This window comes from Nannospalax galili, unplaced genomic scaffold (genome assembly GCF_000622305.1).
Source record: "Nannospalax galili isolate Female #2095 unplaced genomic scaffold, S.galili_v1.0 scaffold741, whole genome shotgun sequence".
NCBI lineage: Eukaryota > Metazoa > Chordata > Mammalia > Rodentia > Spalacidae > Nannospalax > Nannospalax galili.
This window is the reverse complement of record NW_008346093.1, coordinates 842,376-870,099: the sequence shown is the minus strand read 5'-3', so window position 1 is coordinate 870,099 and position 27,724 is coordinate 842,376. Positions and strand designations below refer to the sequence as shown.

The following is a 27,724-nucleotide window of genomic DNA, read 5'->3' as shown; positions in this document are numbered from 1 at the left end:
TTCTTTCTCTCTTTCCCTCCCTCCCTCCCTCCCTCCCTCCCTTCCTTCCTTCCTTTCCTTCTTTCTTGTCTAGGGTCTCCCTGTAACTCCAGCTGTCCTGGAACTTGCTATGTAGACTAGGCTGGCCTTGAACACACAGAGATCTGCCTGCCTCTGCCTCCCAAGTGCTGGGACTAAAAAGGCATGTACCACCATGTCCAGCTCAACCTGCTTTTTTATACAACACTGGACCACCAGCCCAGGGGTGGCACCACTCACCGTGGGTGGGGCCTTCCCACATCACTCAATAATCAAGAAAATACCCCAGACATGGCCACAGGCCAGTCCAATGGGGGAAATTCCCCAATTGAGGTGCCCCCTAGCCAGGTGTGTCAAGTTGACAATCAAAGCTATCCAGCACAGATGGCTTGGCTCTCACCCCCTGGCCCTACCATTTGTCCAATGCGACAGTGAGACCCCAAGTGGAGGTGAGGGGGAACCCCTATATAGGGGTGCCTCAAGGAGACTCAGTGAAGTCTTGACTCAAAGGAGCCTTATCTTCTGTGCTTATCTGCTCTGTGTAACATAGTGTGCACCCTTCCCAGACCCTGTCACCAGGGCCTGACCTCATTCCCTTGCCTTGGTTTTCCTCTGATACCTCCCTGCCTTTGCCTGTGAGGCACCCTCTGCCTGGAAAGCCCTCTCTTACCTTCTCATCTGGGGCTCACATTAAAAAAATTTTTTAAATGTTTTATTATTTTTATTTTATGTGTATGAGTGTTATCCCTGCATGTAGGTAAGTGCACCTGTGTTATGCAATGCTCATGGAAGACAGAAGAGGCTGTCGGATCCCCTGGAACTGGAGTTATGGACAGTTGTTAGCTGCCATGTGGGTGCTGCAATTCGAACCTGGGTCTTCTGCAAGAACAACCAGTGTTCTTAACTGCTGAGCCATCTCTCCAGACCCTGAGGCTCACATTTTTCCCTTCAATCTCCAGCTCCATCTTGTGCTTGCGGTAGAATAGACCCTCCCCACTTCCTGTCTCTGACTCCCTCACCATGGACAGATCCCCTTGTGTTATACTTAAACCTTCTTCCCCTGCAGTGTGATCATCTCTACAAGCAATGCCACATCTCTGTCCTGGCTGGTGTCCCAATGTCTGCAGTGGACTTGGTTTTCAGATGATGCCCAGCAAGTGTTGACCACAGGACTCCATCATCCAGTCGACTAGCAGTGGGGAGGATGGGGAATGCACTGCTGGCCTCTCTGCCTTATGAGGACGGGCTGCTGTAGGACTCTGGGCAGCACCAAGGCTTCTTCTCACCCTGTGACACTACTGCCCCTGGGTTTCTGCTTCACCCCATCTGCATGCTGTTACCCCTTTTCTTTTTGGTTTTTTTGAGACAGGGTTTCACTGTGTAACCCTGGCCATCCTGGAACTCGCTATGTAGACCATGATAGCCCCTAACTCACAGAGATAAGCCTGCCTTTGCCTCCCAAGTGCTGTGATTAAAGGAGTGTGCTGCCATGCCCAGCCATGCCCTCTTTCTTTCAGAGCCAGTTGGGGACTACTTTGAGCCCTGTCTCCTGCCAGGGTGTCATTTCTAGAACACATTGTCAACGGTCACCCCAGCTTACACTCCCTGTGAAAGACAACTTCCAACAGAGCCAATAGTACCCAGCACTCCTTAGAGAGGTCTAAGATGGTAACTTGCTGGAGACAGTTTCATGTAATCCAATTTAGCCTTAAAGTCACTATGTAGCAGGTGATGACCTTAAACTCCTGTTACTTCTGCTTCCACCTCCCATGAGCTGGGATTGCAGGGGTGTGCTACCATACCTGGCTTAAGATTTAAAAAAAATTTGGGCTGAAGAGATGGCTCAGTGGTTAAGAACACTGACTGTTCTTGCAGAAGACCTGGGTTTGAATCGCAGCACCCACATGGCAGCTAACAACTGTCTGTAACTCCAGTTCCAAGGGATCCAACAGTCTCTTCTGTCCTCCACAGGCATTGCACAACACGGGTGCACTTACCTACATACAGGCAATACGTGCATACACATAAAATAAAAATAACAAAATATTTTTAAAAATTTAAAAAATTTTAAAATTACACTTATTTAACAGTCTCTATGTGTGTGTGTGTGTGTGTGTGTGTGTGTGTGCATGCGTGTGTGCATGCACGTGCTCATAAGCACACATTTGGAGGTCAGAGGACAACTTGTGGGAGTCAGTTCTCTTTTTCCATGTGTGGATTTCAGGGATTGAACTAAGATTGTCAGGCTTAGTGGCAAGAGCCCTTACCCACTAAACAATCTCACTGGAGCTGTAGGATTTTTTATTTATCTTTTTGACACAGGGGCTCCATGTAGCCCCAACTGGCCTAGAACTCACTATGTAGACCAGGCTGACCTTGCACAGAGATCCGCCTGCCTCTGCCTCCTGACTGCTGGGACTAAAGGCGTGGGCCACCACACCAGCTGTAGGATGTTTTTAAAACTTTTTACTTTTTTACTATTTTATTATGTGTATTAGTGTATTGCCTGCACATAAGTAAGTGCATCTGTGTTATGCCATGTCTGTGAAGGTCAGAAAAGGGTGTCAGATCCCCTGGAACTGGAGTTACAAACAGTTGTTAGCTGCCATGTGGGAGCAGGGAATCTAATCCAGGTCCTCTATAAGAGCAGCCAGTGTTCTTAACCACTGAGCCATCTCTCTAGCCCCCTGTAGGATATTTTTTGAAGAAACTAAATTGAGCTACTCAGGGAAATTCTCAAACTGCTTCCTTGGTGAACTTAGTGTTCCAGTTGGAAGTGCTCTTCATGTTGCTCCTCTTCCCTTAGCAACATGGTCATGCATCCCATAAGCTCTCCTAACCCTATGGAGCCAGCCAGGTACATTGGGGTGCACATGCCTGATGCCCCAGACCCACGTTGAGTCCCTAGTATATGTCCCTGGTTTAATTACGTTTTTTTTTTTTTTTTGCATGCACAGGGGTGCAGGGTTGTTTACTGGATCATGGGCAATTTACCAGTGGCTACACCCCTGAAGAAAAATTACTCTCCCACCTCAGTAGCCATTAATTGGCAATAGCTCCTCAGCTAGGGATAGGGCTTCATGTGCCCCTCCCCCATCCATGCTGTAAAGTTGATAGGCTCTATCTTGTGCAGGTCTTGTGCGCAACCACAACCGCTGTGAGTTCATGAGTCTATGTCCAGTAGACAGCATTTCACAGCACTCTGCCTCATCACTCTGGCTGTTATATTCTTTCCACCTCCTCTTTCAAGATGTTCTCTGAGCCTTGGGGGATGCGGATCACAGAATCATGCTCCGAGGTACATCTGAGGATGTCTCTCTTGCTAGACTGGGAGGGTTTCAAGAGCAGGGGATGGACTGGCATTCATCTTGCTGCTCCTAGTACATGCACAAGGCTGGATCCCCAGCAAGTCTCAGGAATGTAAGTACATGCATGAATAGTTAAACAGATGAATGGAGAGGGTAGGTGAATGGATGAATGGGTGTGAGGCAAGGTGAGTGGTTGAGCAGAGGCATTGTGAGTACATGGAAGAGTGGGCGGATAATTATTCTAATGTTCTAACATGTTGCATTCACTTACTTGTCCTTCCTCTAACTTTTTCATACACAACTCACATTTATTTTAGAAACAGATGCTTGGGGCTGGGGGAGGAGCTCAATGATAGTGGACTTGTTTAGTATGTGAATCTGATCCTTAGCACTAAGAAAAAAAAAAAGAAAATGAAGGAAACATGTTTAAAAAATGATTTTTTTTGTCTTTTTGAGACAGGGTCTCCCTGTCCTGGAACACGCTATGTAGACCAGGCTGGCCCTGAATTCACAGAGATCTGCCTGCTTCTACCTCTTGAGTACTGGGATTAAAGTCATGTGCTACCACACCTGGCTCATTTTTGGATTTGTTTTTTGACATAGTCTCATGTAGCACAGGCTGGTCTCGAGCTCACCACATAGCCAAGGGGTGACCTTGAACTCCTGATCCTCCTGCCTCTGCCGCAAGGTGTGCATTACCATGCCTAGCTCAGGAGATTCATGTTTGATGAATATATACCTACACAACACAACAGCTTTGGAACAGAGCCAAGCTGCCAGGCTAGCAGAGTGACAGATGGATCCTTCAGAGGAAGGGAGAGCCAACTGCCCTTCACGGAGGGAGACACAGACTGAGAAGGCAGGTACTTTCTCCTTCCCTCTTCCTCTGCTGCCTTTGAGCTGCTAGCTAGGTCTACTGAATACTTGGAAGTCTCCCCAGAGAGCTCCTCCATCCTCTGCCCTAACTTCTGCCAGAAGCTCAAATCCCTTCCAGTGAGGCTTTGCCTTTTGCAGACAACCTCTGCCACAAACATGGTTCACCACTTTTATGAGTCATTGCCTTTTTAATACAAATTTCTTGCCATCTCACGGATAACAATTTTTGGTGGCTAAGAGAGATGGAGCAACTTTGAAGCATAAAACTAAAAACTTCTGAATGATGGGCAGAGAGGGATCAGGAATGCCAGTGGATTTCCTGAAGGATTCATCAGTGGCATATTGTAGTAGGTATACATTCCTTCTGCCAACTCAACTCAGCAGCTCTTCCATTTATTTATTTATTTATTTATTTATTATTTATTAATTTATTTATTTGGTCTTTTTAAGACAGGGTCTCCCTGTAGCCCCAGCTGTCCTGGAACTCACTATGTAGACCAGGCTAGCCTTGAACTCACGGAGATCTGCCTGCCTCTGCCTCCCAAGTGCTGGGACTACAGGCATGCGCCACCATGCCTGGTGGATCTCTTCCTTTTGTTTAACACTACTCTCCTCTCTTTCCTTCCTTTTCCTCCCCAGTGCTGAGGATGAAATTCGGAGTCCTGTGTATGGCCAGGCTCCACTGCTGGGGTATACCCCAGCTCGTCATCCAGTGCCTCTGAATGCCCTGGATGGCAGCATGGGGGTTCCAGAGACAGCAAGCCAGGCATGCTCTTTCTGGCCAGGCATCTGACCTCCCTCACCTATCACCCAGAGAGGACTCAGTGAGTAACTTATCCTAGGATGGAGCAGCAGGGTTTTGCTAGGTCAGCATCTGGAAGAAGTCCCAAGAAGCCTTTCAAAAAATATCTGCCATTGGACCAGGAGAGATAGCTCAGCAGTTTAAGAGCACTGGCTGCTCTTGCAGAGGACCCGAATGTGGTTCTCAGCACCCACGTGGTAGCTAACAACCATCCCTAATTCTAGTTCTAGGGGCTCCTATGCCTGCTTCTGGCCTCCTGGGGCATTGCATGATGTGGGTGCACTTACATACATGCAGACAAAGCACTCATACACATTAAAAAAATCAAGGGGCTGGAGAGATGGCTCAGCACTGGCTGGTCTTGCAGAAGACCTGGGTTCAGATTCCAGCACCCACATAGAGGCTAACAATCATCTGTAACTCCAGTTCCAGGGCCCTCTTCTGTTCTCTGAGGGCACTGCAGGACATGGGTGCACTTACATATGTGCAGGTATAACACTCATACACATAAAATAAAAAGTGAAAAATTATAAAAAGTATCTACCACTACTGAGGTTGGAGAGATGTTTTCCATTGTTAAGAATATTTGTTATTCTGCCAGAAATCTGATTCCCAGCACCCAGGTTGGGTGGCTTACAAGCATCTGTAACTCCAGCTGCAGGATATCCAGTGCTCTCTTCCTTCCACATGCACTTACATGCACATGTGCATACACACACATATGCAAATAAAAATTACACATATATGCCACTATGCTGGGAACAATGGTGTGTGTCTGCAGTTCCAGCTGTTTGAGAAGCTGAGACCAGAGGATCACTTAAGCCCAGGAATTAAAGATGTCATCTCAAAAACAAGAAAACAGTGTACCAGTGTTAGTCCTTAGTTTCCTACCCTGGCTTTGGCCAAATTACACCATCCCACTGTCCTCAGTTTCCTGTAAAAAGATGTAATGAAAGGACTTACCTCAAAGCCTTCTTTCAGGGTTAAGTGACTGCAGCTCGGCTGGCAGTTCCAATGCTACTGCTCAAAAGAACACTGAGGAGGCAGTTCTAGAAAGGAAAGTTTGACTGAAGTGAACTGTATAGCCGGGCATGGTGGCACACTCCTTTAGTCTCAGCACTGTGGGGGCAGAAGCAGGCAGATCTCTGTGAGAACAAGGCCAGCCTGCTTTTTGCATAGCAAGAAAGATGTCATCTCAAAAACAAGAAAACAACAACAACAACAACAACAACAACAAAATCTGTCACTAGAAAGTCTCCAAAGAAAACAGACTTAATGAATAATGGCTGATCTATATTGAGTGCTTACTCTCTACCATGTGATTTGAACTGCAAGCCTCAAGTCCATTATCTCATTTAATCTGCACATCAGTAGAAGGCAGAAACCATAATCACCCACATGCTATTGATAGGGAAGCTGAGATGTGGTAGTTGAAATAATTTACCTGAGAATAAAGCCTACTCATAGGAGGCCAGGATGACAATAAGGGTATTTAGGCACAGCCACTAGCTAGGACAACCTGGTGGGGGGTATGTGGGATGCCTGAGTGTGGATATAAATCAGGGCACAGCACAGAGGGTGAGATCTCCTCCCTGCCCTGTGATCTCATTTGTTTTATGAGATAGCAAATGTGGGGAAAGGATTATTTCACAACTCACACAAATATAAAATGAACATGCATCAAATATTTTATTTAGCTGGAGGTGTGCCCTAGTACAGCCAGTCCTTATCACTCATGAAGCCCTGGGTTCAGTATCCAGTATGAAAAATAAATAAGATTTATTTAGACTTTTTTTCTTGATCTTTTTGAGACGGGGTCTCCCTGTAGCCTCAGCTGGCCTAGAACTTGCTATGTAGACCAGGCTGACCTCGAACTCACAGAGATCTGCCTGCCTTTGCCTCCTGAGTGCTGGGATTAAAGGTGTGTGCTACCAGGTCTGGCATTATTTAGATCGTTTTTATTTTTATTTAATTTTTTTCGTCTTTTTGAGACAGGATCTTCCGGTAGCCACAGCTGACCTGGATTCGATATGGAGAACAGGCTGGCCTTGAACTCAGAGATCTGCCTGCCTCTGCTTCCAAAGTGCTGGGATTAAAGGCATGTGCCACCATGCCCAGCTCCCACAACCTAAGTTTTGAGTCCCAAGACTCACATGGTGGAAGGAGAAAACTGAGTCCCAGAAGTTGTGTTGGAACTTCCCCAACACCCCTAAATAAATAAATAAAATGTAAAAATATTTTTAAAGACCTGGATGCTGAGAGGTCCCACTAGTTCATGTAGTGCCTTTTGGAATGACCTTTGGATGACCTTTCTCCTGATGGACACAAAGCAGAGCTTGGAACCAGGGGTGCTAGAAGAGCCCAGGCTATATTTGTGTTCCTGCTTTTCTTCTTTGATCAGGCATCCTTTGTTAGGGCATATCTCACAAAGCTATGTACTGTGGCCCATTTCCCTGACATTCCACAGTCAAGATTATTGATCCCTTGAAAGATCTAGAGGAAAGCAGTTGGCTTGGGTTTGAGGTAGGGGCACAGGAAGGTCTTAACACTTCCCCTGAGGGCTTTTAGTGTGTGTAGGTGGGGAAAGATAGATTAGATAGGGAGATCCTTCGGCCCTTTCTGAACCTGTTCTCTATCTGAGCCAGATCAGGAATTTAGGAGCAGCAGTCATCCTTCTTCAGCCAGGGCCAGGCTCCTACTTCAGGGTTGCATTTCTATTGGGCTTGGCTTCTCCCATAATGGCTTAGGGGCCTTAGCTCCTGCAGTGCATTTCTCAGTCTTGGCTAAGGCATAAAGCGGCAGGAAAGCAGGAGTGGGGCTGGGTTTGGGCGGAAGCAGCCACTTTGCCTTTGCACTGCCTGTGGATATTCTTTCAGGCTAAATGCTTTCCTGGGTCTCAGCTGCAGACAGGCTGGTCACTGGGCAATGCAGAATACTGAGGCCTGGAAAAGGCAGGTAGCTTATAGTAGGCACCAGGGGCTTATGGAATCCTGGACAGCTCTTTAAGCCTAAGGGGTCTGCTCTAGTAACAGATCTCCCCATCTAAAACACAAAAAGCTTCCTTTGTCTCTGGCTCCCTCCCTGGCCTGGGCATTTAGCCTACTATGTGTGAGAGCCAAGTATAGTTTCCTGGCCAAACTGCTTTCCCAGTCCTAGGCCTGACCCTTCTGAGCACTCGTTGCCTTGCTGTCTGTCCCCTGACCCGAGCTCTGCATGCCCAACTTCTCCCCATTGCTGTGGGCCTTTCACTACATCTTCCCACTCTACCCTCTAGGGAGTCTCCCACAAGTATCATGCACAAATCTCTTCTCCATGCTCCAAAGGACTTCCTGGCACCTCTGCCTCATTCCATGGTGGCTTACAAGCTTTGCTCACCTTCTCAGTCCTCTGGAATCTGGCCACATTTGTCTCAGAGTTACCACACAGCTCAACACAAAGGGAGGTGGCTGAAGGAAGAAAGCAATGTTTTCTAAGCTCTACCCTTGTTCTATGGAACAAGGTTTCAGACAATCCAAACGGTCTCAAATTTTATTACCTTGGTTTTGCCCAAACCTAGATTCCTAGAGAAAGTGCATCCCTTGGTTTCTCTGATGACCCTTAGCCAAGTGTAACTGAAAGTGAATCTGCATAACTAGCTCCCCACATGGTCACAGATGCATTCATGAAGGCCTTGGTCCCCAATGGGACATGTGTATAAACACCAAGATTCCACAGGTACAGCTGAACACACAAGTGCACTTATGCACAGACCCTAGAGTTATGTGTACCTTCATGTCTAGATCCAGGCCCATGGCCACACCTGACACATATAAGCATGGACCCCCAGTTCCATATGCAGATACACAGAGGCCTCACACCTTCATTTGTGTATACACACACATACATGGGTATCCAGTGGTAAATGTGCAGACACTGAGGGCTGGTTTCATCTACATAGCTGATCACTTCCACATACACATGCATTCACATGAGGTACATGTGTACAAACACCTAGTCACAGGCCAATGGGCAAATGTTCACTTCTGTATACACACACATATTTACAGGCACCTGGAATACACATTCATTTAGGCCCAGCACCCCCCACCACCCAAACACACACGCACACATGCCTGTATGCAGGTTCCCAGAGGTTCCCATGTGTATGTACCTGTTTACTTACAGTTGCACAAGCATAGGCACCCAGAGGTATGCATACACATATACTAGAGACACCAGCCTGAGTCAGTGGGCTTCTCTGCATCTCTACATTCATGAGCAGTCATGTATAAACACTCTGGCATGCACATACATAAACACAGAGAAACAAACATTCAGGCAGCCCTCATGGCTATAGGCATTTGCATATGGAGTCTCATGTGTAAGCACCCCTCATCCACTGCACAACTACTTTTCACTAGGGGCCCTATGTATCTGTTGAGCATATCTGTACTTAGCTCCAGAGAATATATACTTATATTTGATTTTGGTCTTTTTGAGACAGGGTCTCTCTACAGCTCCAGCTGGCCTGGAACTCACTATGTAGACCAGGCTGACCTTGAACTAACAGAGATCCACCTGCCTCTGCCTCCCTAGTGCTGGGACCAAAGGTATTCACCACCACGCCTGGCTTATATAACCACATCAGCACCCCAAACAGCAAAGCATGAATACCACATACATCATGTATGCATGCACAAAAGCATCACAACTGTGCACACACATAGGTAGAAGCATAGTGTGTACATGCAAGTAACTTTACCCAGTTTGGAATGCACACATGTATGTGAACCCACCTTTGTGTATATATGCACAATCATCTTTGGATGCTCCCGTCTACCAACCCTGCCTAGCTGGTAATGGCTCCCAGCTCCTGCAGCTGGCAGAACTTTTTGGTGAGGCATGGGTTATGATCCATGATTTAACTCAGCTTTTCTAGACACTTACTCCTTCCTTTGGACTGCCACTAGGCCCAAGATGACATCATTATGTCTGCTGTTCTGAACTAATGCACGAATGGCTGTAACTACACAATATAACCACACATATATTCTGTAGGAGAATAACTTGGCATGGGCCAGGTTTGGTGGAGCACTTTAAGGCAACTCTGGGCAGTTGTAAAATCTCCCCAAATCTCCATTTTCTCAGCCACCAATGTGGCTGAGGATGTTCCATGAACACAGGAATGCTATAGATTTCATCCCTGAGCTGATGTCTCTTCTCAGCTCCAGAGCCACCTTTAACTAGATGAGGATGTGGCAAATTTCTTTTCCTTCATTTGCGTGCCTTTTCTCATATGTGGCCAAGACAAGTCTCCTGAAATCAGTCCTGGGAACTGGAAGGCGGTGTGATATATTAGCTGCACAGGTCATCATAATAAAATGCCACAGGTTGGGTGACTTAAACAACACAGATTTATTTTCTTCACGGTTCTAGAAGATGGGAAGTCCAAGATCAAGGGGCTGGTAGTGTTGGTTTCTGCTAAGGTGTCTCTTCCTGAGTTGTAGGCAGCCAACTTCTTGTTCAGTTCTCACATGGCTTAGTTGTGTGTATACAGAGGGTGTGGTCTCTGCTTCTTATTACAAGGACATTAGTCCTGTCAGATTAGGACCCTACACTTGTGACTTCATCTAATTTTTTTTGTTTTTTGATCTTTTTGAGACAAGAGTCTCCCTGTAGCCTTAGTTGGCCTGGAACTCACTATGCTGTGACTAAAGGCCCACGCCTGACTGACTTCATTTATCTCCTTAAAGGCTCACTCTCCAAACACAGTCCATCTATTATCCATGGGTTCCTTATCTGTGGATGCAACCAATCTCAGATTGAGACATTCAGAGTAAAAGTTGTGTCTGTACTGAACATGGACACAGTTCAGTTGTCTTTTTCCCTACACAATACAGTATCAATCTACTTACATAGTGTTAACACTGTACTAGTATTGTAAATAACCTATTGTTCTAGTTTGCTTTTCTGTTGCTGTGATAAATATCATGACCAAAAGCAATTTGGGGAGGAAAGGGTCCATCACTGAGGACAGGAATACAAGGCAGGAACCTGGAGGCAGGAACCAAAGCAGAGGTCACAGAGAAACACTGCTTACTGGCTTGCTTCCCATGGCTTGCTCAGCTACCTATCTTACAGCTCCAGTTCACCTAGCTAGGGATGGCACTGCCCTGTGTGGGCTGGGCCCTTCCACATCAACTAGCAATTGAGAAAACACCTCACAGACATGCCCACAGGTTAATTTGGTCTGGAAAATTCTTCAGTTGAGGGTCCCTTTTCCTAGGTGAGTCTAGTTTGTGTGAGGTTGGAAAAAACTAACCAGCACACTTAGAGATGGTTTACAGTGTATGGTAGCCAGGAATGGTGGTGCACACCTGTAATCTCAGCACTGGGGAGATTGAGACAGGAGGATCTGCAAGTTTGAGGTCAACCTGGGCTACACAGCAAAACTTGTCTCAAAAACAAAGTAAAGCTAGGCATGGTGGCATACACCTTTAATCTCAACACTTGGGAGACAGAGGCAGGTGGATCTCTGTGAGTTAGAGGCCAGTCTGGTCTACATAGAGAGTCCCAGGCCAGCTGTGGCTACAGGGAGACTGTCTCAAGACAAAAAAAGTTATAATTTAAAGTGATAGAATTTACACATAATGAATGCCATTTAGGGTAGTTTTTCCTTTTTCTTTTTGAGACAGGGTCTCCCTGTAGCTCCAGCTGGCCTGGAACTCACTATGTAGACCAGGCTGGCCTTGAGCTCACAGAGATCCGCCTGCTTCTGCCTCCTGTGTGCCATTTAGGGTACTTAAATTTTTTTTTAATTTAAGTTTTTATGTGTTTTGAGTATTTTGCCTGCATGTATGTAAGTGTACCACATGTGTGCAATGTTCACACAGGACAATGGATCCCCTGGAACTGGAATTAAGAACAGCTGTTAGCTGTCATGTAGGTGCTGGGAACCGAACCTGGGTCCTCTGTAAGAGCACCACGTGCTTTTACCTGCTGAGCCAGCTCTCCAGCCCTTTCTTATTTTGAGACAGGTCTCATTATGCAGCTCATGCTGACTTCAAATTCCTCATTCTTTTGCTTCCACCTCTCGAGTGTTGGGATTACAGGTATGTGCCACAATAACCATCCAAGTTCTGAGTTTTAAAAAATATTTTATTAATTTTTAAACTTTATGTGTATGAGTGTTTTGCCTGCATGTGTGTAATTGCACACATGTTTTGCAATGACCGGAGGCCAGAAGAGGGCGTTGGATCCTTTGGAATGTTGTTAGCTGCCATGTGGGTACTGGGAACTGAACCCAGGCCCTCTGCAGGAGCAACCAGGGCTCTTAACTGCTGAGCCATCTTTCCAGCCTTAGTTCTGGGTTTTGATAAAACAAAAACAGAAACAAAGGTCAGGTAACCACCCCCATAGCACCAAGAGGGATCCTGTTACAACATGAGAGATGTGTAGCCCTCCTGTGCAAAGAGCCCTGCCCTGGGTGATTCCATATCAGAGAAACAGTCAGTCTTCTTTGTGACCCACAAGACCCAACAAAACAACCCTCACCCCTGCTTTAAATTACCTTACAAGATCACAGGCTTCCTTATGGTATTTTCATACATACTTAGTTTTTGTTGATTCCCACCCCCTCTCCCATCTTGCTGCTCCTCCTTTCCCCACTATACCTTTCCACCCCAAGTATTCTCCCCTTCCACTTTCCTATCTCCTGTGTTTTGTTGTCTTCCCAAACCTCTACCCTTAAAGCTTCTTTCTTCCTGTTTCATGGGCTCCTTTCTAGTTTCCTGGCCTTTACCCATACTTACTCCCTCCTAGATAGACATATTTAACGAATAGAAGCTAGGATCCACATACAAGAGACAGTACGTGGTATCTGTCTTTTTGACACTGCCTTCATATTTCCCAGTGCCATCTTTTTTTTTTTTTTCAAATTTCATTTTTGTTTTTTGGTCTTTTTGAGACAGGGTCTCCCTGAAGCCCAGGCTGGTTTGGAACTCACTATGTAGACCAGGATGGCCTCAATCTCACAGAGCTCTGCCTGCCTCTGTCTCCTGAGTGCTGGGATTAAAGGTGTGTACCATGAGGTCCGGCCAATTTCATTTTTCTTTACTGCTGAATAAAATTCTATTGTGCACATGTAGTACATTTTCATTATCCATTCATATGTTGATGAATATCTAGGCTAACTCCATTTCCTGGCTACTGTGAATAGAGCAGCAATGAACATGGATGTACAAGTACCTCTGTAGTTAGATAGTCCTTTGGGTATACATGCAGGAGTGGTATAGCAGGGTCATGTGGAAGATTTATTCTTAGTTTTTTGAGAAGTTGCTACAATGATTTCCATAGCAACTGCACTAGTTTACACTCCCACCAGCAGTAAGGATTCCTCTTTCACCACATCCTCACATCTTCACCAACAGTCACTGTCATTTGTTTTTTCTTTTTTTTTGATACAGGGTCTCCCTATTGCTCCAGCTGGCCTGGGACTCTGTATATAGACCAGGTTGGCCATAATATCATAGAGATCTTCCTGCCTCTTATTAAAGGCATGTGCTAACATGCCTGGTGTCACTTATTTTCTTGATGATGAGAGTTTGGGTGAGGTAAAATGGGATCTCAAAGTAGTTTATTTTTTGTTTTCTTTTTCAAGACACTTGTTTCATATATAGCCTGGGTTGGCCTCAAACTCCCTCTGTAGCCTAAGATGATCTGCCTCTACCTCCTCAGTGATGGAATTACAGACATGTGCTATGATGCGTGGTTTATGCAGTCTTGGAGTTGAACCTAGGATTTTGTGCATGTTAGGCAAGCACTACCCAATTGAGCTACACCCCTAACCCTTCAAAGTAGTTTATATTTATTTATCTATTTAGTGTATGTGTATGGGCATGCTTGTGCCATGGCACACATATGTAGGTCAGAGGACAACTTGTGGAAGTCAGTTCTCTCTCTTTTTAGTATTTTATTTATTTTATGTGTATGAGTGTATTGCCTGCATGTATGTGAGTGCACCCATGTTGTGCAATGCCGCAGGGGTCAGCTGAGGGCTTCAGATTCCCCTGGAACTGGAGTTAAGGATGGTTCATAGCCACCATGTGGGTGCTGGGAATTGAACCCAGGTCCTCTGCAAGAGCAGCCAGTGCTCTTAACCACTAAGCCATCTCTCCAGTCCCCAGTTCTCTCTATTATGTGGGTCTTGGCATTGAACTCAGGTTGTCAGGGTTGGTGGCAAATGCTTTTATCTGCTAAGCCATCTTGTCAGTCATCAAAGCAGTTTAATTTTAATTTCTCTGATGGCTAAGGATGCTGAACACTTTAAGCTTAGTGCCCTCAGAGCTAGAAGAGGGCTGTTAGCCATCATGTAGGCGCTAGGAACTGAACCCAGGTCCTCTGTAAGAGCAGTAAGTGCTCTTAATAGCTGAGCCATCTCTCCAGCCCCTTGTATTTCTTTTTTGAGAGCTGTCTGGTTCATTAAATTATTTATTGATTAGCAGATTTTTTTGATATTTAAAATTTGCAATTCTTTATATAGTCTAGATATGAACTCCTTGTCCTAAGTATTGCTAGTAAAGATTTTCTCCTATTCTCTAGGCTGTCTGTTTACTGATACTTTCTTCTGCTGAATAGAAGCTTTATAGTTTTACATAATCCCATCTCTCAATTCTTGGGGCTAGTTCTTGTGCTATTGCAGTTTTACTCAGATATTTCTTGCTCCTATAAGTTCTCTCTGGTCTCATATCCCAACACTGGTCCTCTTACTCACTCTACTCTAGCTCCATTGGTCTCTTTGTTGCTCACTGAATGGGCCAAGCATCTGTTGGCCTCAGGGCCTAGATCACTACTCTCTAGACATACCCCTCTTAGGACCCAGAGAGCCTGGGAAAGGGGCACTTGTTGGGTGTCTCAGGCTCTTGTATGGATTTGTGCTATAATGGGTGTGGATGCACCTGTGGTCACAGGCCTTTTGTATGGACATTCCTGTCATACATTCCTGGGGTCAGATAATCTGGGCAGTGGAAATTCCTATGGTCACACTAACCTGAATGAGAAGACTCATCATGGATTAAATCACTGTAGTGTGAACACCTCTAGACAGAGTGGGGTACAGACATTCCTGGAGTCACAAAGAGCGGTGTGGTCAGAAGTTAAGTGTAGACACACCTATATATGGTGTTTCTAAAGACACAGGATTAAGCCACAGAAGATGGTGCTGTATGGATGGGGGGAGTTCATGTCAGCTACTGCCTGCTGGGCTGTAGAAATTCAGGACTGCAGTCAAGGAAGATTTCCTGACACTTTAGAAAATTTCTTTTCTTTTCTTTTTTTTGTAGTACTAGGGTTAGAACTCAAGGTCTTGTACATGCTAATCAAGTGTGAAGAGAGAAAGACTCTTAACCTAAAAAGTTTGTTCTGGAGAAATTAAGCCTCGTGGTGCATGCAGGAAGACCAGAATTTCAAGGTGGCCATCCTCAGCTACACAGCAAGTTTGACTCCAGACTTGGCTACATAAGACTCTTTTTCCAAACACACACACACACACACACACACGCACGCACGCACGCACGCACGCACGCACGCACGCACACACACACACACACACACAAAACCAATTTGTTCTGAGAAACCCTTTGGAATCTGGTTAAATCTGTGGACTTTTCATAGATTTTTTTTTCTGTGTTTTGAGATACCACATAGTCCAGGCTGACCTCAATTTATAATCTTCCTGCCTCAGCCTCCAAAATACTGGGGTTAAAGGTTTGTAGTACTGCCATATTTGGCTTGAACATTTTTTTTGGGACTTTTTGAGACAGGCTTTTCCTGTAGCCTGGAATTCACTATGTAGACCAGGCTGGCTTTGAACTCACAGATCAGCCTGCCTCTGCCTCCCTAGTGCTGGGATCAAAGGCGTGTGCCACCACGCCGTGCCTCATTTTTTTCAAAGATAGCATCTCACTATGTGTGTTACCATGCCCCAGGATGTTTTTTTAAAGCATACCTGCATAGGCCTACAAACACACAGGAATATAATGAAAGCCAATTACATAGATGTACAATTATCATTGTACATTTAACTGATATAAAGTTGGAATACAGTACCTGGGTGAGGTGGCACATGCCTACAATCTCAGCACTCAGGGGACTGAGGCAGGAGGATCTCAAGATGACCGTCTCAAAAACAAAACAAAACAAAACAAAGCAAAGGGCAAAAAATAAAAATTAGGACACAAGAGTAAATGGGATTGTTATATTGTTTTTTGAAATGAAATTGGGATTTTTAAATTATAGGATCAACTTAGAAAATCTGCTATTATCCAAAGTGATGAGAAATACGAATAATATTTCAGATGCCTGTACAACTGTACTATAAAAAAATGACTTGCACTAGTAGGAAAATTACAGGTACTACTTTTACTGCTGTGATTTATTGCCAGTGTTTATAACTGGGAATAAAGCTAATTTTCAGTTATATTAATGAAAATAATGATGTAACTCTTCCTCCATCAAGTTCATGGAGATCCCTTATGGTGCGCGTGCTGGGCGCCCTTGCGTGGTGTGCGCGGGCACACCTGGAGAGTTGCGGTGCAGGGATTGGTCCCCTGGTCTCATCCGCGCGCCCTGGAAGAAGATTCCTCCTGCAGTGCAGCAGACTTCTGTGCTGTTTGTATTTGTGAGTTGTTGCAGAGTCCTGCTCTGGGCTTGTTTGTTCGGCCTCAATCGATGGTATTTGCAAACAAGTTCATCAACCCGTGTTCTGTTTTTCTGAGTTGTATTAGTTTGTTAGCTAACAATGGGTACAGAAAAAGAAAGTTTTAAACAAACAAACAAACAAAATACATATTTCCAGAGGCTTCGAGTTAGCTCAGTGGTACAGTGCATAGCTAACATGTGCAAGGCCTGTGTTATCTCTCCAGCATGGCCACCAAAACAAAGTACCAACTTCTACTGTAATCACTGCTCACTAAACTGCTAATGTTTTTGTGACCTTTCTTTTACTGCAAACTATGACATGAAAAATGCATAAAGTATATATTCAGATTAACTATAAAGTGCTATTTCATGTAACTGTATTTTCATTCTCATTGCTATGTAGTTCATTGTGAACAGACTTTGATTTAATGTTGTGCAACAGTGCTGCTATAAACCTTTTTTTGTTTCTTTATTGCCTGCATCTATGTGAGTGCACCCATGTCGTGCAATGCCTCAGAGGTCAGAAGAGAGCTTCAGATTACCCTGGACCTGGAGTTAAAAACGGTTTGTAGCCACCATGTGGGTGCTGGGAATCAAACCCATGTACCCTGCAAGAGCTGTCAGTGCTCTTAACTGCTGAGCCATCTCTCCAGCCCCATGTTTAATATTTATTATTTTTATTTTATGTATGACTATATTGCCTGCATGTATATAAGTACATCCATGTTGTGCAATGTCTGCAGAGGTTAGTTGCTGGATTCCCTGGAGTTGTAGTTACAGATGGTTGTTACCTGCCATGTGGGTGTTTGGAGCTGAACTTGTTCTTAACCACTGAGCCATCTCTCCAGTCCCTAAAATGTCTATTTTTTCTTGAAATTTTGTGCATTTCATACAATACATCTAAATCATATTGAGGCCCCCCTTCCCCTATTTACAGTCCCCCAGCCCCTCTGCCCCCCAGCCTGCCCACTGGATTTCATGCATTGTCATATATGTTAAGGTCTATCCAGTCAAATTTTTGTACCCAGATGTCCCTTGGTGTGAGTTCGTCCACTGGAGCTTGTTCAACCTATCTAGCATCACTCCCTCATAGAAGACTAACTCTCCCTCACCCAGCAGTGACTGGCTGCCAATAGTTCTTTGGCTAAGGTTGAGGCCTCCTGTCCATTTCCCCAGTTCTATGCTGGGTTTTTGTCTGATTAAGTTTGCATGGGTCTTGTACATACTGTCACTGTTGCTTTAATTTCATATTAGCAAGTTCCCAGAAGCCTGGAAGACTCTCTTTCCTTCTAGTCTTGCACCACCCCGGCTCTTACAATCTTTCTGCCCCCTCTTTCTCTAGAACTCTTTTTTAAATTTTATTTTATGTGTATATTGCCTGCATGTATGCAAGTGCACCAGTATTGGGCAATGCCTACAGAGGTCAGAAGGCATCAAATTCCCCTGGAACTAGACAGTTGTTAGCCACCATGTAGGTGCTGGGAATCAAACCCGGGTCCTCTGCAAGAGCAGCCAATGCTCTTAACTGCTGAGCCATCTCTCCAGCTCCCCCAGAACTAATTTTTTTCTTTTTTAAATATATTATTTTCATTTTATGTGTATGAGTGTATTGCCTGCATGTATGTGAGTGCACCCATGTCATGCAGTGCCATGGAGGTCAGACAAGAGCTTAGGATTCCTCTGGAACTGGAGTTAAGGAAGGTTTGTAGCCACCATGTGGGTGTTGGGAATTGAACCCGGGTCCTCTGCAAGAGCAGTCAGTGCTCTTAACCACTGAGCCATCTCTCCAGCCCCCTAGAACTAATTTCTTTTAAAACATTTTTTTACATTTATTTATTGAGTCTATGTATGCGTAAATGTAGAGCACAACTTGTGGGAGTCAGTTCTCTCATTCCACAATGTTGAACTCAGTTCATCAGGTTTGGTGGCAAGTGCCTTTACCTCCTGAGCCATCTTGCTGGCCCTAGAACTAATTTCTTAGATGTGTAATTGGCAAAAAATGAAACTGTAAAATTTGAAGATCATTGCAGCTCTTAGACCTCATCAGAGAAGTTTCTTTGAGCAGTTGGATGGCGGTTAATGCAGAAATTCACAGCTGATCAAAGTGCAGAGAGTAAGTATTAAGTGGAGTGCTCAGCCATTGATGGGTCATCTGTATTATCCTCCCTCCCAAGGCTTAAGGACCATCACAGAAAAGGGGACAGAAAGACTGTAAGAGTAGTATCTTCTAGATATGACAGGGCTTCTGCATTCATAAACTAATTATCAGTAGTTGTCTACACAAGATCAAGCCAGTCAACATTCCAGAATGGAGAGGGGAGGGGCTCATGAGCTCCACTCCTGAGTAGCTACTGACCATTGATGGCTTCTGGGGGAGAAGAGTTAGTTTTCTTAAAGGGTATGGCTCTCGATAGGTTGATCATGCCCCAGCAGATGGCCCCACACCCAAGTATATGGGCAGCACAAATGGGACACAGTGGGCTATTTAAAAAAGAGGGCATACAGCCAGGCATGGTGGTGCATGCCTTTAATCCCAGCACTTTGGATGCAGAGGCAGGCGGATTGCTGTGAGTTCAAGGCCAGCCTGGTCTACACAGTGAGTTCCAGGTTGGCTGGGGCTACAGGGAAACCCTGTCTCAAAAAAGACCGCCCCCCCCAAAAGACATACCATTGGAAGGGGTGGATATGGGAGGAATAGGGGTGGTGGTGAATATTATCAAATACCTTATATGAATTTCTGAAAGAATAAATTTTTTTTTTGTCTTTTTGAGAAGGTCTCCCAGCTGGCCTGGAACTTGCTATGTAGATCAGGCTGGTTTGATCTCAAAGAGATTCCCCTGCCTCTGCCTGCTGGATTAAAAGTGTGCACCACCACACCTGGCCAAAATTACTATTATATGGGGCTGGAGAGATGGCTCAGTGTTAAGGGTACTTGTTGCTTTTCCATGGCTGCTAACACCTATCCCTAACTTCATTTCCAGGGGATCTGATGACCTTATCTGACTTCCATGGGCACCAGACATGCAGATGGTACACTTTTATCTGCAGGCAAAATACTCATACACATAAAATAAAACAAACATTTTTTTTGGCTGGGCATGGTTGTTCATGCCATTAATCCCAGCACTTGGGAGGGAGAAGTAGGTGGATCTCTGGGAGTTCCAGGCCAGCTGGAACTATAGGGAGACCTAGTCTCCGAAAAGGCCTAGACTAATTTTTTCCTTTAAAAATATTTTTGCTGGGCATGGTGGTGCACACCTTTAATCCCAGCACTTGGGAGGCAGAGGCAGGCGGATCTCTGTGAGTCCAAGGCCAGCCTGATCTACATAGTGAAACCCTATCCCCCCCAAAAAGGTGACCAGCTGGGCATGGTGGCACACACTTTTAATCCCAGCACTAGGGAGGCAGAGGCAGATGGATCTCTGTGAATTCAAGGCCAGCCTGGTCTATATAGTGAGTTCCAGGACTGCTGGGACTACAGGGAGACCCTATCTCAAAAAGACCAAAAAAAAAATATTTTTAAAAAGAAGTGCAACTGGCATACACAGCTTTAGTAGACAGTATTTAATCTTCCAGAGGTGACAATATGACCCTACTGTTGTGGGTGAAGGTTCCAATTATTGTATATTCTTCCAGATACTTAATCTTTTTTTAAACTTTTTTGCATTTTCTAAATGAACAGCTTTATATACTTACTGGCTATTCTCATGCTTTTGTCTCATTTTTTATTTATAAGATTTTTTTTTGGTCTTTTTGAGACAGGGTCTCCCTGTAGCCCCAGCTTACCTGGAACTCACTATGTAGATCAGGCTGGCCTTTAACTCAGAGATCAGCCTGCCTCTGCCTCCTGAGTGCTGGGGTTAAAGGCATGCACCACCAGGCCCAGTCTTAAGAAAGATTTTAAATTTTTTTGCAGTGCTGGTGGCTTCACACATGGTAGGCAAGTGCTCTATCACTGAGCTACATCCTTAGCCATAGCTTGAGATGGATTCCATATGCTCAGTTTGGCTTCATGCTCACAACCTTCCTGTTTTAGTCTCCTGAGTGCTGGGATAACAGGTGTGTGCTACTATTTTTTCTCCTTAATATTTTTTTCTCCTTAATATTTTAATACTCTTAGATGTGAGGCCATCCCGATACCTACCATGAATCACACGCTTAGAGAAAACTGTTTTTCTCGCAGCAGTTACCAATTGCTAGTGCCACCTTTCCCTCCACACTGGGATTTTATGTGCCTTGAGTTTGAGCAGAGCTTGTGCATGTTGTCAACTGCAGTGAGTTGCCATGTGCAACTAACTGCCCTGTTGTGCCCGAAAAAAGGTTTTGCTGTATTCATCCACCATCTCTGGCTCTTACAATCTTTATGCTTCCTCTTCCAAAGCCACCCCTGAGCCTTGGGGGGAGAGGTGTGACACAGATGTCCCATTTAGGGCTAAGCACTCTACAGCCTCTTATTTTCCGCATGTTGAACAGTTGTGGGTCTGTGTTATTTGCCATCTACTCCAAGAAGCTTCTCTGATGAGGGCTGAGAGATGCACTACTCTATGGGTATGGAAGGCAAGTCATTCAAACTCAGCTTAATACTGCATTCATTTAGCAGATTAACAGTAGTAGGTTCTCCCCTAGGGCCTATGATCTATTTAGCCATAGGATCTTAGCCCCAATAACAGTGCCAGGCAGCGTTCCATCTTGTGGAGTGGGCCTCTATAGGACTTTCTTAATACTAAGGACACCATACATAAGAATTATGATTATCTTCTACTGTGATGTGCAGCTTCAATTTTAAAAAATAAATATGCTGTCAGTGATGAAACCAAGTAAACACCCTACTACTGAGCTACACCAAGCCCTGTTTCAATTTATTTTATATTTTATTTTATTTTGGATATTGTTTTGAGACAGCATGTCCCTTTAGCCCCAGCTGGCCTGGAACTTGCTATGTAGATGAGGCTGGCCTCCATCTCAGAGATCCGCTTGCCTCTTCTGCCTCCCCAGTGCTGAGATTAAAGACGTGTGCCACTATACCTAGCTCATTTTTTTTGAGACAAGGTTTCATTAGCCCTGGCTAGCCTTAAATTCACAGAGATTCACCTGCCTCTGCCTCCTGAGCGCTGGGATTAAAGGCATGTATCATCACAACCAGTCTGTTTCAATTAAAAATTTTTTTGATTTATTTATGTGTATGAGTGTTTGCCTCCATGTAAGTGCACCCATGTCATGCAATGCCCACAGAGGCCAGAAGACGGCATCAGACCCCCAGGAACTGGAATTAAGGACGACTATTAGCTGCCATGTGGGTGCTGGGAACTGAGCTTGGGTCTGCTGAAAGAGTAGTTAGTGCTCTTAACCACCGAACCAGCTCTACAGGCTCCCCTTGTTTCAGTATTTTAAGATGCCTTTATCTTTTTTGATATCCTTGTGTAGCCCCAGCTGGCCTGGAACTCCCTATGTAGACCAAGCTTTAATCTCAAAGGGACTAAAGGCGTGCTCCACCACACCTGGATCTGGCTCTTTTCTACCATATCAGGCAGTTTCACCTTTGGAACTTGGTGTGGTTCACTGTCTGGAATGCTCTTCCCCTAGATAAACCCATGGAATTCTGTCAGTGGTTTCAGGTCTTTGTTTAAACATTTACCTCAGACAGCTCTTCCCAGACAACACTTTTAAAAACTTCAAACAGCTATGCCTACATTTTCTGATGTTCTTCATTCTGCTTTACTATTTCCTACCTTTCATAGACTATTTTACATATTATACAGCCATACATTTTAGTAAAAGGGTCACACTGAGAAACATCCTTAGGTTATTTTGTCACTATGTGAACATCAGAGTGTACTTACACAAACACAAATGCCACTAGACTATAAGATTTCCTATGAGACCCATACAATATGTGGTCCTTTTTGACAAAGCTGTTATTTTGTAGCACATTGCAAGATATGTAAATATAGCCAAATATAAGCTACAGTGTATAAACTCAAAGGCTTTGTTTCCTGCTGTATCTCTAAACCTAAAATAATGCCTGGAAGTACATACTCTCTCTATGTATTTTTTTGGTCTTTTTGAGACAGGGTCTCCCTGTAGTCCCAGCTGTCCTGGAACTCACTATGTAGACCTGGATGGCCTTGAACTCACAGAGATCTGCCTGCCTCTGCCTCGAAAGTGCTGGAATTAAAGGCGTGCGCTACCATACCCGGCTTCATACTCAATATTTACCAGATGCCTCAATATGAAAATTCTCCGTTCTAAGCATACAATAGATGCTTATTAAATATTCACTGATTGAAAAAAAAACTTCGTTTTTATTTAAGACAGGGTCTCATGTAGCTCAGGCTGTCCTCAAAGTTGCTATGTAGCTAAGGATGACTTGTACTTCTGAACGTCTTACCATACCTAAGTATGGGCCACCAAATCCAGTTAATGCAGTGCTAGGGATTGATCCCAGGACTTTGTGCATCCTAGGCAAGCACTCTACCAACTGAACTACATTCCAGCCCCTGATGTTTTTGTTTGGTTTCTTTAGGAGTACTGAGGATTAAACTTAGGGCCTTGCAAATGAAAAGCAAGCACTCTAACCAGCACAAAAACATTTTTTAAAAAATATTTAAAAAATATTTTATTATTTTAATTTTATGTGTATGAGTGTTATGCCTGCATGTAAGTAAGTGCACCTGTGTCGCCAGCAGAAAAACATTTTTTAAAAGATAGAGTCACTGTGTGGTCTAAACTAGCCTTGAACAGGTGAACATCCTGCCTCAGACTCTTGAATGAAGAGACTATAGGCCTGTACCACCAGGCTTGGCTGTTGACTGAAATTTTACAAGTGGATGAAACATTTCAAAGATAAAATATATCCATCTCCATCCATCCATCCATCCACCCACCCACCCACTTATTTATTTATTTAGTGCTGGGGACTGAATTCAGGGCCTCACCCAGGCTAGGCAAATGCTCTACCTCTGAGCTATAGCATAAAGCTATAGCTATAACCTCAAAGTGAAACAGCTAGATGCAACAATTAGTACCTGTTATTCCAGCTACTTGGAAGGCTGAAGGGAGCAAACTATCTGAGTCCTGGAGTTTGAGACCAGTCTGGGCCACATAATAAGACCATATCTTAAAAAAGGAAAAAAAAGGACTGGCAAGATGGTTCAGTGGGTAAAGGTGCTTGCTGCCAAGTATGACAACCTGAGTTAGATTCCTAGGACCCACCACATGGTAAAAGGAGAGAATCAACATCTGTAAGTTGTCCTCTGACCTCCACACACATGCCATGGCATGCTTGCTTTCACCTAACACATAAAATGTAATGAAAAATTTAATGTCAAGTTCTCATGTAGCCCAGGCTGGCTTCAAACCTGTGATGTAGGGCTAGAGAGATGGCTCAGAGGTTAAGACCACTGACTGCTCTTGCAGAGGACCCAGGTGGTTCCCAACACCCACATGGTACCTAACTGTCTGTAACTCCAGTTTCAGGGCTCCCGACGCCCTCTTCTGGCCTTTACAGGCTTTGCATGACAGGAGTGTGAGTATATACATGGAGGCAAAACACTCATAAAATAAAAAAAAATAAATCAAACCTGATATGTAGCTGATGATGTCCTTGAACTTCTGATCCTCCTGTCTCATCTTAGTGCTAGGATTACAGGCACTACTACACCTACTTTTTTATGCAGTACTGGGGATTGAACCCAGGGATTTGTGCATTCTAGGCAAAAACTCTACAAACTGAGTTACATCCTCAACCCACTGAGCTTTTTCTTAAAGGTACCCTTTACTTTTAGAAAGGTAAATTTACCTTTAATGTATTAAAGTGAACAATTCATTCCATTGTCTTCTACCTGCTCAAGAAAAAGAAGAGATTTAAGTAGTCCAGGCTGGCCTTGAACGCACAGAGATCCGCAGCCTTCCTCTGCCTCGGCGTGCTGGGACTAAAGGCGTGCATCACCATGCCCAGTGACTTACTGATTCTTATAGTTGTAGTGAGGCAGGAAAGAGGAACCCTGTCAGTCAGGGCAGAAAGAGGCACATTGGGAAGGGGTCAGGGTGGGCTCAGGGGCACATCCATACCTTGGGGGCCAACAGGGAATGGTGCTGAGGGACAGCCAGGGGCTGGGGCAACATGTCCACTGCTGATGGGGCATTCTTGGGGGTGGAGCTCCTTTGCCAACTGCCCCTTCTTTTTCATCTTACAGGCCTCTTGGTATGGGGGTGAGATGGGGGGCTGTGTCGGTGGAGTATACTTGTATTCAGAGCCATCCTCTAGCTGTGGGACATGAGAGGAGACATGGTGAGGATCTGAGAACTTGCAACAGCCTCCTTCATCCATCTCCTTGCTGGTTTGATACTCACATTCAGTGGGTAACTTCGGTCTGAATCATAGGCGCTAAGGTCCCCACAGGTCACAAAGGGCACAATAATACGGATGGGACCATCCAGCTGGTTGAAATCTGAATCTTAGAAAAATGCAGAGAGAAGATCAGGGCGAGGCTAGACATGACAGAGGCTGCAGCACAGAAGGCTGATCTTTCCCACACATTGCCCAGCCACACTCACACATCCCCCACTGTTCCATTGGCAACTGGTTCTCTGGTACAGATCACCTCCTTAGGGGGCTTGCTTGCCTGACTACTACTTCAAAAATGTCAGTCTCTTGTATGGGTTTTCATTGCACTCATGGCCATCTGGCATTCTAGCACATGCTGTCTGGACCTTGTCTGACTTGAATGGAATCTATACAGGCAGACACTGTCTCTGCTCCCTATGGGTAAGGTACCTGCATGGGGGGGGGGCGCGGCATTTAACACAGCTAAGTTTTCTACCTGAGGGTTTTCCTAGGATAGATAGTTGGGATCTTCCCTGTGTAAGGGCTTAGGACTACCTGTTCCAACAGAATTTCCACCAGGACCAAGAGCTACCACCAGAGGGCTATCTGAGCTGAAGCTCCCTTTACTAGTACCGCATATTCCCAAGGGGGTAGAGCTGCCACCAGAGCACTGAGGTTGAGGGCTCCTATGACACATCAAGCACATGTGGCTGGGGCATTTCCCCCAGGAATGGGCCACTAGCTCTGGCTCTCACCGTATGAGTGGTCCAGCAGGGGTTTGGTGAGGTCTGGCACAAAGCCCTCAGGAGGGTCATAACCCTGACAAACAGTGAAGGCCTCTGTGGGGAGAAGATGCAGTGAGGGGTGAATGCCCGCCATCACAACTCTGTGCAGACACACGTCTGAGCACCCTCTTGCCTGTCAGGTCTCCACCCGACTGACCAATGCTGGAGTTCCGGCTGCTCTTGGGCTTGGCACAGAGTACACTGGAGAAGAAGACACGCAGCTGGCTGTAGAGCAGAGTCACATCCCGGCCTCGGAATATCTGTAGGTTGGGTAAGTCGAGATGGAGCGATATGGGTGACCCTCAGAGATCTTTCTCAACACTTACCCAGGTTCCCCAAGGCTTACCTTGGCTACAAAGCAGCCCCCTGGCTTCAAGACGTGTGTAGCAATGTTGAGAGCCTGTGAACAGGACAAGATGGTTATGGCGGAGGCAGCCAAGAGGGCCAAAGGAGGGCATGGGCGGCCAGGGTTACTCACAGCTAGGAGAAGCTGGGCCTGCATATATTCATCGACATCATGGAGGCCAGTGACTGTGGTGAGAAGAATAGCATTAGGGGACCCTCTGATTCAACGTGTCTTCTTGTATGAGAGATTAGAAAATTAAAGACAATGCTTCCCCGGCCCTCTGCTAAGGTTCTGTATACAGAGTACTACCTGCCAACTGGATTTGGACCCTGAGCTCCTAGACCCTGGGAAGTCATTTCAATTCTGGAAATAACTTCACTCACAAGCAGCACTAGCATTTTCACCTCTAGCCAAGATGGTGCCTCTCAGCTTTATAGAGTAGCCCCACAGGCTCAACAAGCCCAAAGCCAAACTTCCACTCTCCCTTCCACCTCCTCTTACCATCTTCCTCAGCCTACCCAACTCTTCCAGTTATTCAGGCCAAAATCTTTAGTCCCTATTATCCTGGTCCTCCCCTGCCCCCATTGTCGCAGATCTGCTTTTAAAAAAGCAACCCTTCTTTCCTTGCCAGCCACAACTGCCACCACTGCTATCAATCATTCATCTGAGCTACCGCAGTATCCTCCTCCTGGAGTCCCTGCTTCCACCTCTGCCCCTCACACTGTTCAAGCAGCCTGAGGGATCTAGTCACGACCCCAGTCAGGGGTCTTTGGTCCACAACCCTGAAGGTTTTCTCTGGGTTCTCATCTCAGTATCAAGAGCAACACCTTCACCTATGACCCAGCAGCATCTGGTCCCTGTCAATTCTCTAAAATTATTTCCTACCACTTTTCACCTTGCCGTCCCAACAACACTGATTTTATTACTCTTCACTTATACTAAGCACCTTCCTGCCTCAGGGCTTCTGCATGGTCTGGAGCTTTTCCTGGCTTATTCTTGCTCCAGTCATATCTGGCTCTCTCTCACCTCCTTTTTAGGTCTCTGGTGTTAAGTCAATGAAGCCTCTCTTGACAACTTTATTATTTAAATTTATTTATTTTTTGGTCTTTTTGAGACAGGGTCTCCCTGTAGCCCCGGCTGGTCTACAACTCACCTTGTAGACCAGGTTGGCCTGGATCTCATAGAGATCCTGCCTGCCTCTGCCTCCTGAGTGCTGGGATTAAAGGTGTGCCTGGCTTTGTCAGCTTTATTTAAAATCCCAACACATACGTTTTTCACTTCCCTGTTTCAAGTAACTTCCCCATAGTATCTACCACTTTTCGGATTTGTTTCCCCGGCTGGTCTACAACTCACCTTGTAGACCAGGTTGGCCTGGATCTCATAGAGATCCTGCCTGCCTCTGCCTCCTGAGTGCTGGGATTAAAGGTGTGCCTGGCTTTGTCAGCTTTATTTAAAATCCCAACACATACGTTTTTCACTTCCCTGTTTCAAGTAACTTCCCCATAGTATCTACCACTTTTCGGATTTGTTTATTAATTAATTAATTAATTTATTTATTTTTTGGTCTTTTTGAGACAGGGTCTCCCT

The 27,724-nt window shown here is 45.1% G+C and overlaps 1 protein-coding gene and 1 long non-coding RNA gene across 3 annotated transcripts in view; one reads left to right on the top strand and one right to left on the bottom strand.

Moving 5' to 3' along the window:
- Nucleotides 1-1,809, top strand: part of LOC103741638 — a 29,981-nt gene extending 28,172 nt beyond the window's left edge. For both annotated transcript variants that reach the window (XR_607591.2, XR_607590.2), the window contains exon 3: nucleotides 1,085-1,809. This is a non-coding gene — a long non-coding RNA (uncharacterized LOC103741638). The remainder of the gene's footprint in view (nucleotides 1-1,084) is intronic.
- A 14,887-nt stretch (nucleotides 1,810-16,696) lies between these two features.
- The window catches only part of Ftsj1 (FtsJ RNA 2'-O-methyltransferase 1), a 16,211-nt gene continuing 5,183 nt past the window's right edge, over nucleotides 16,697-27,724 (bottom strand). Inside the window, 9 exon segments of the mRNA XM_017800458.2 lie at nucleotides 16,697-16,774; nucleotides 24,479-24,521; nucleotides 24,751-24,811; nucleotides 24,813-24,946; nucleotides 25,033-25,136; nucleotides 25,762-25,845; nucleotides 25,949-26,051; nucleotides 26,138-26,191; nucleotides 26,270-26,322. Coding sequence (XP_017655947.1) covers nucleotides 24,489-24,521; nucleotides 24,751-24,811; nucleotides 24,813-24,946; nucleotides 25,033-25,136; nucleotides 25,762-25,845; nucleotides 25,949-26,051; nucleotides 26,138-26,191; nucleotides 26,270-26,322 — 626 coding nt within the window. The 3' untranslated portion in view covers nucleotides 16,697-16,774; nucleotides 24,479-24,488.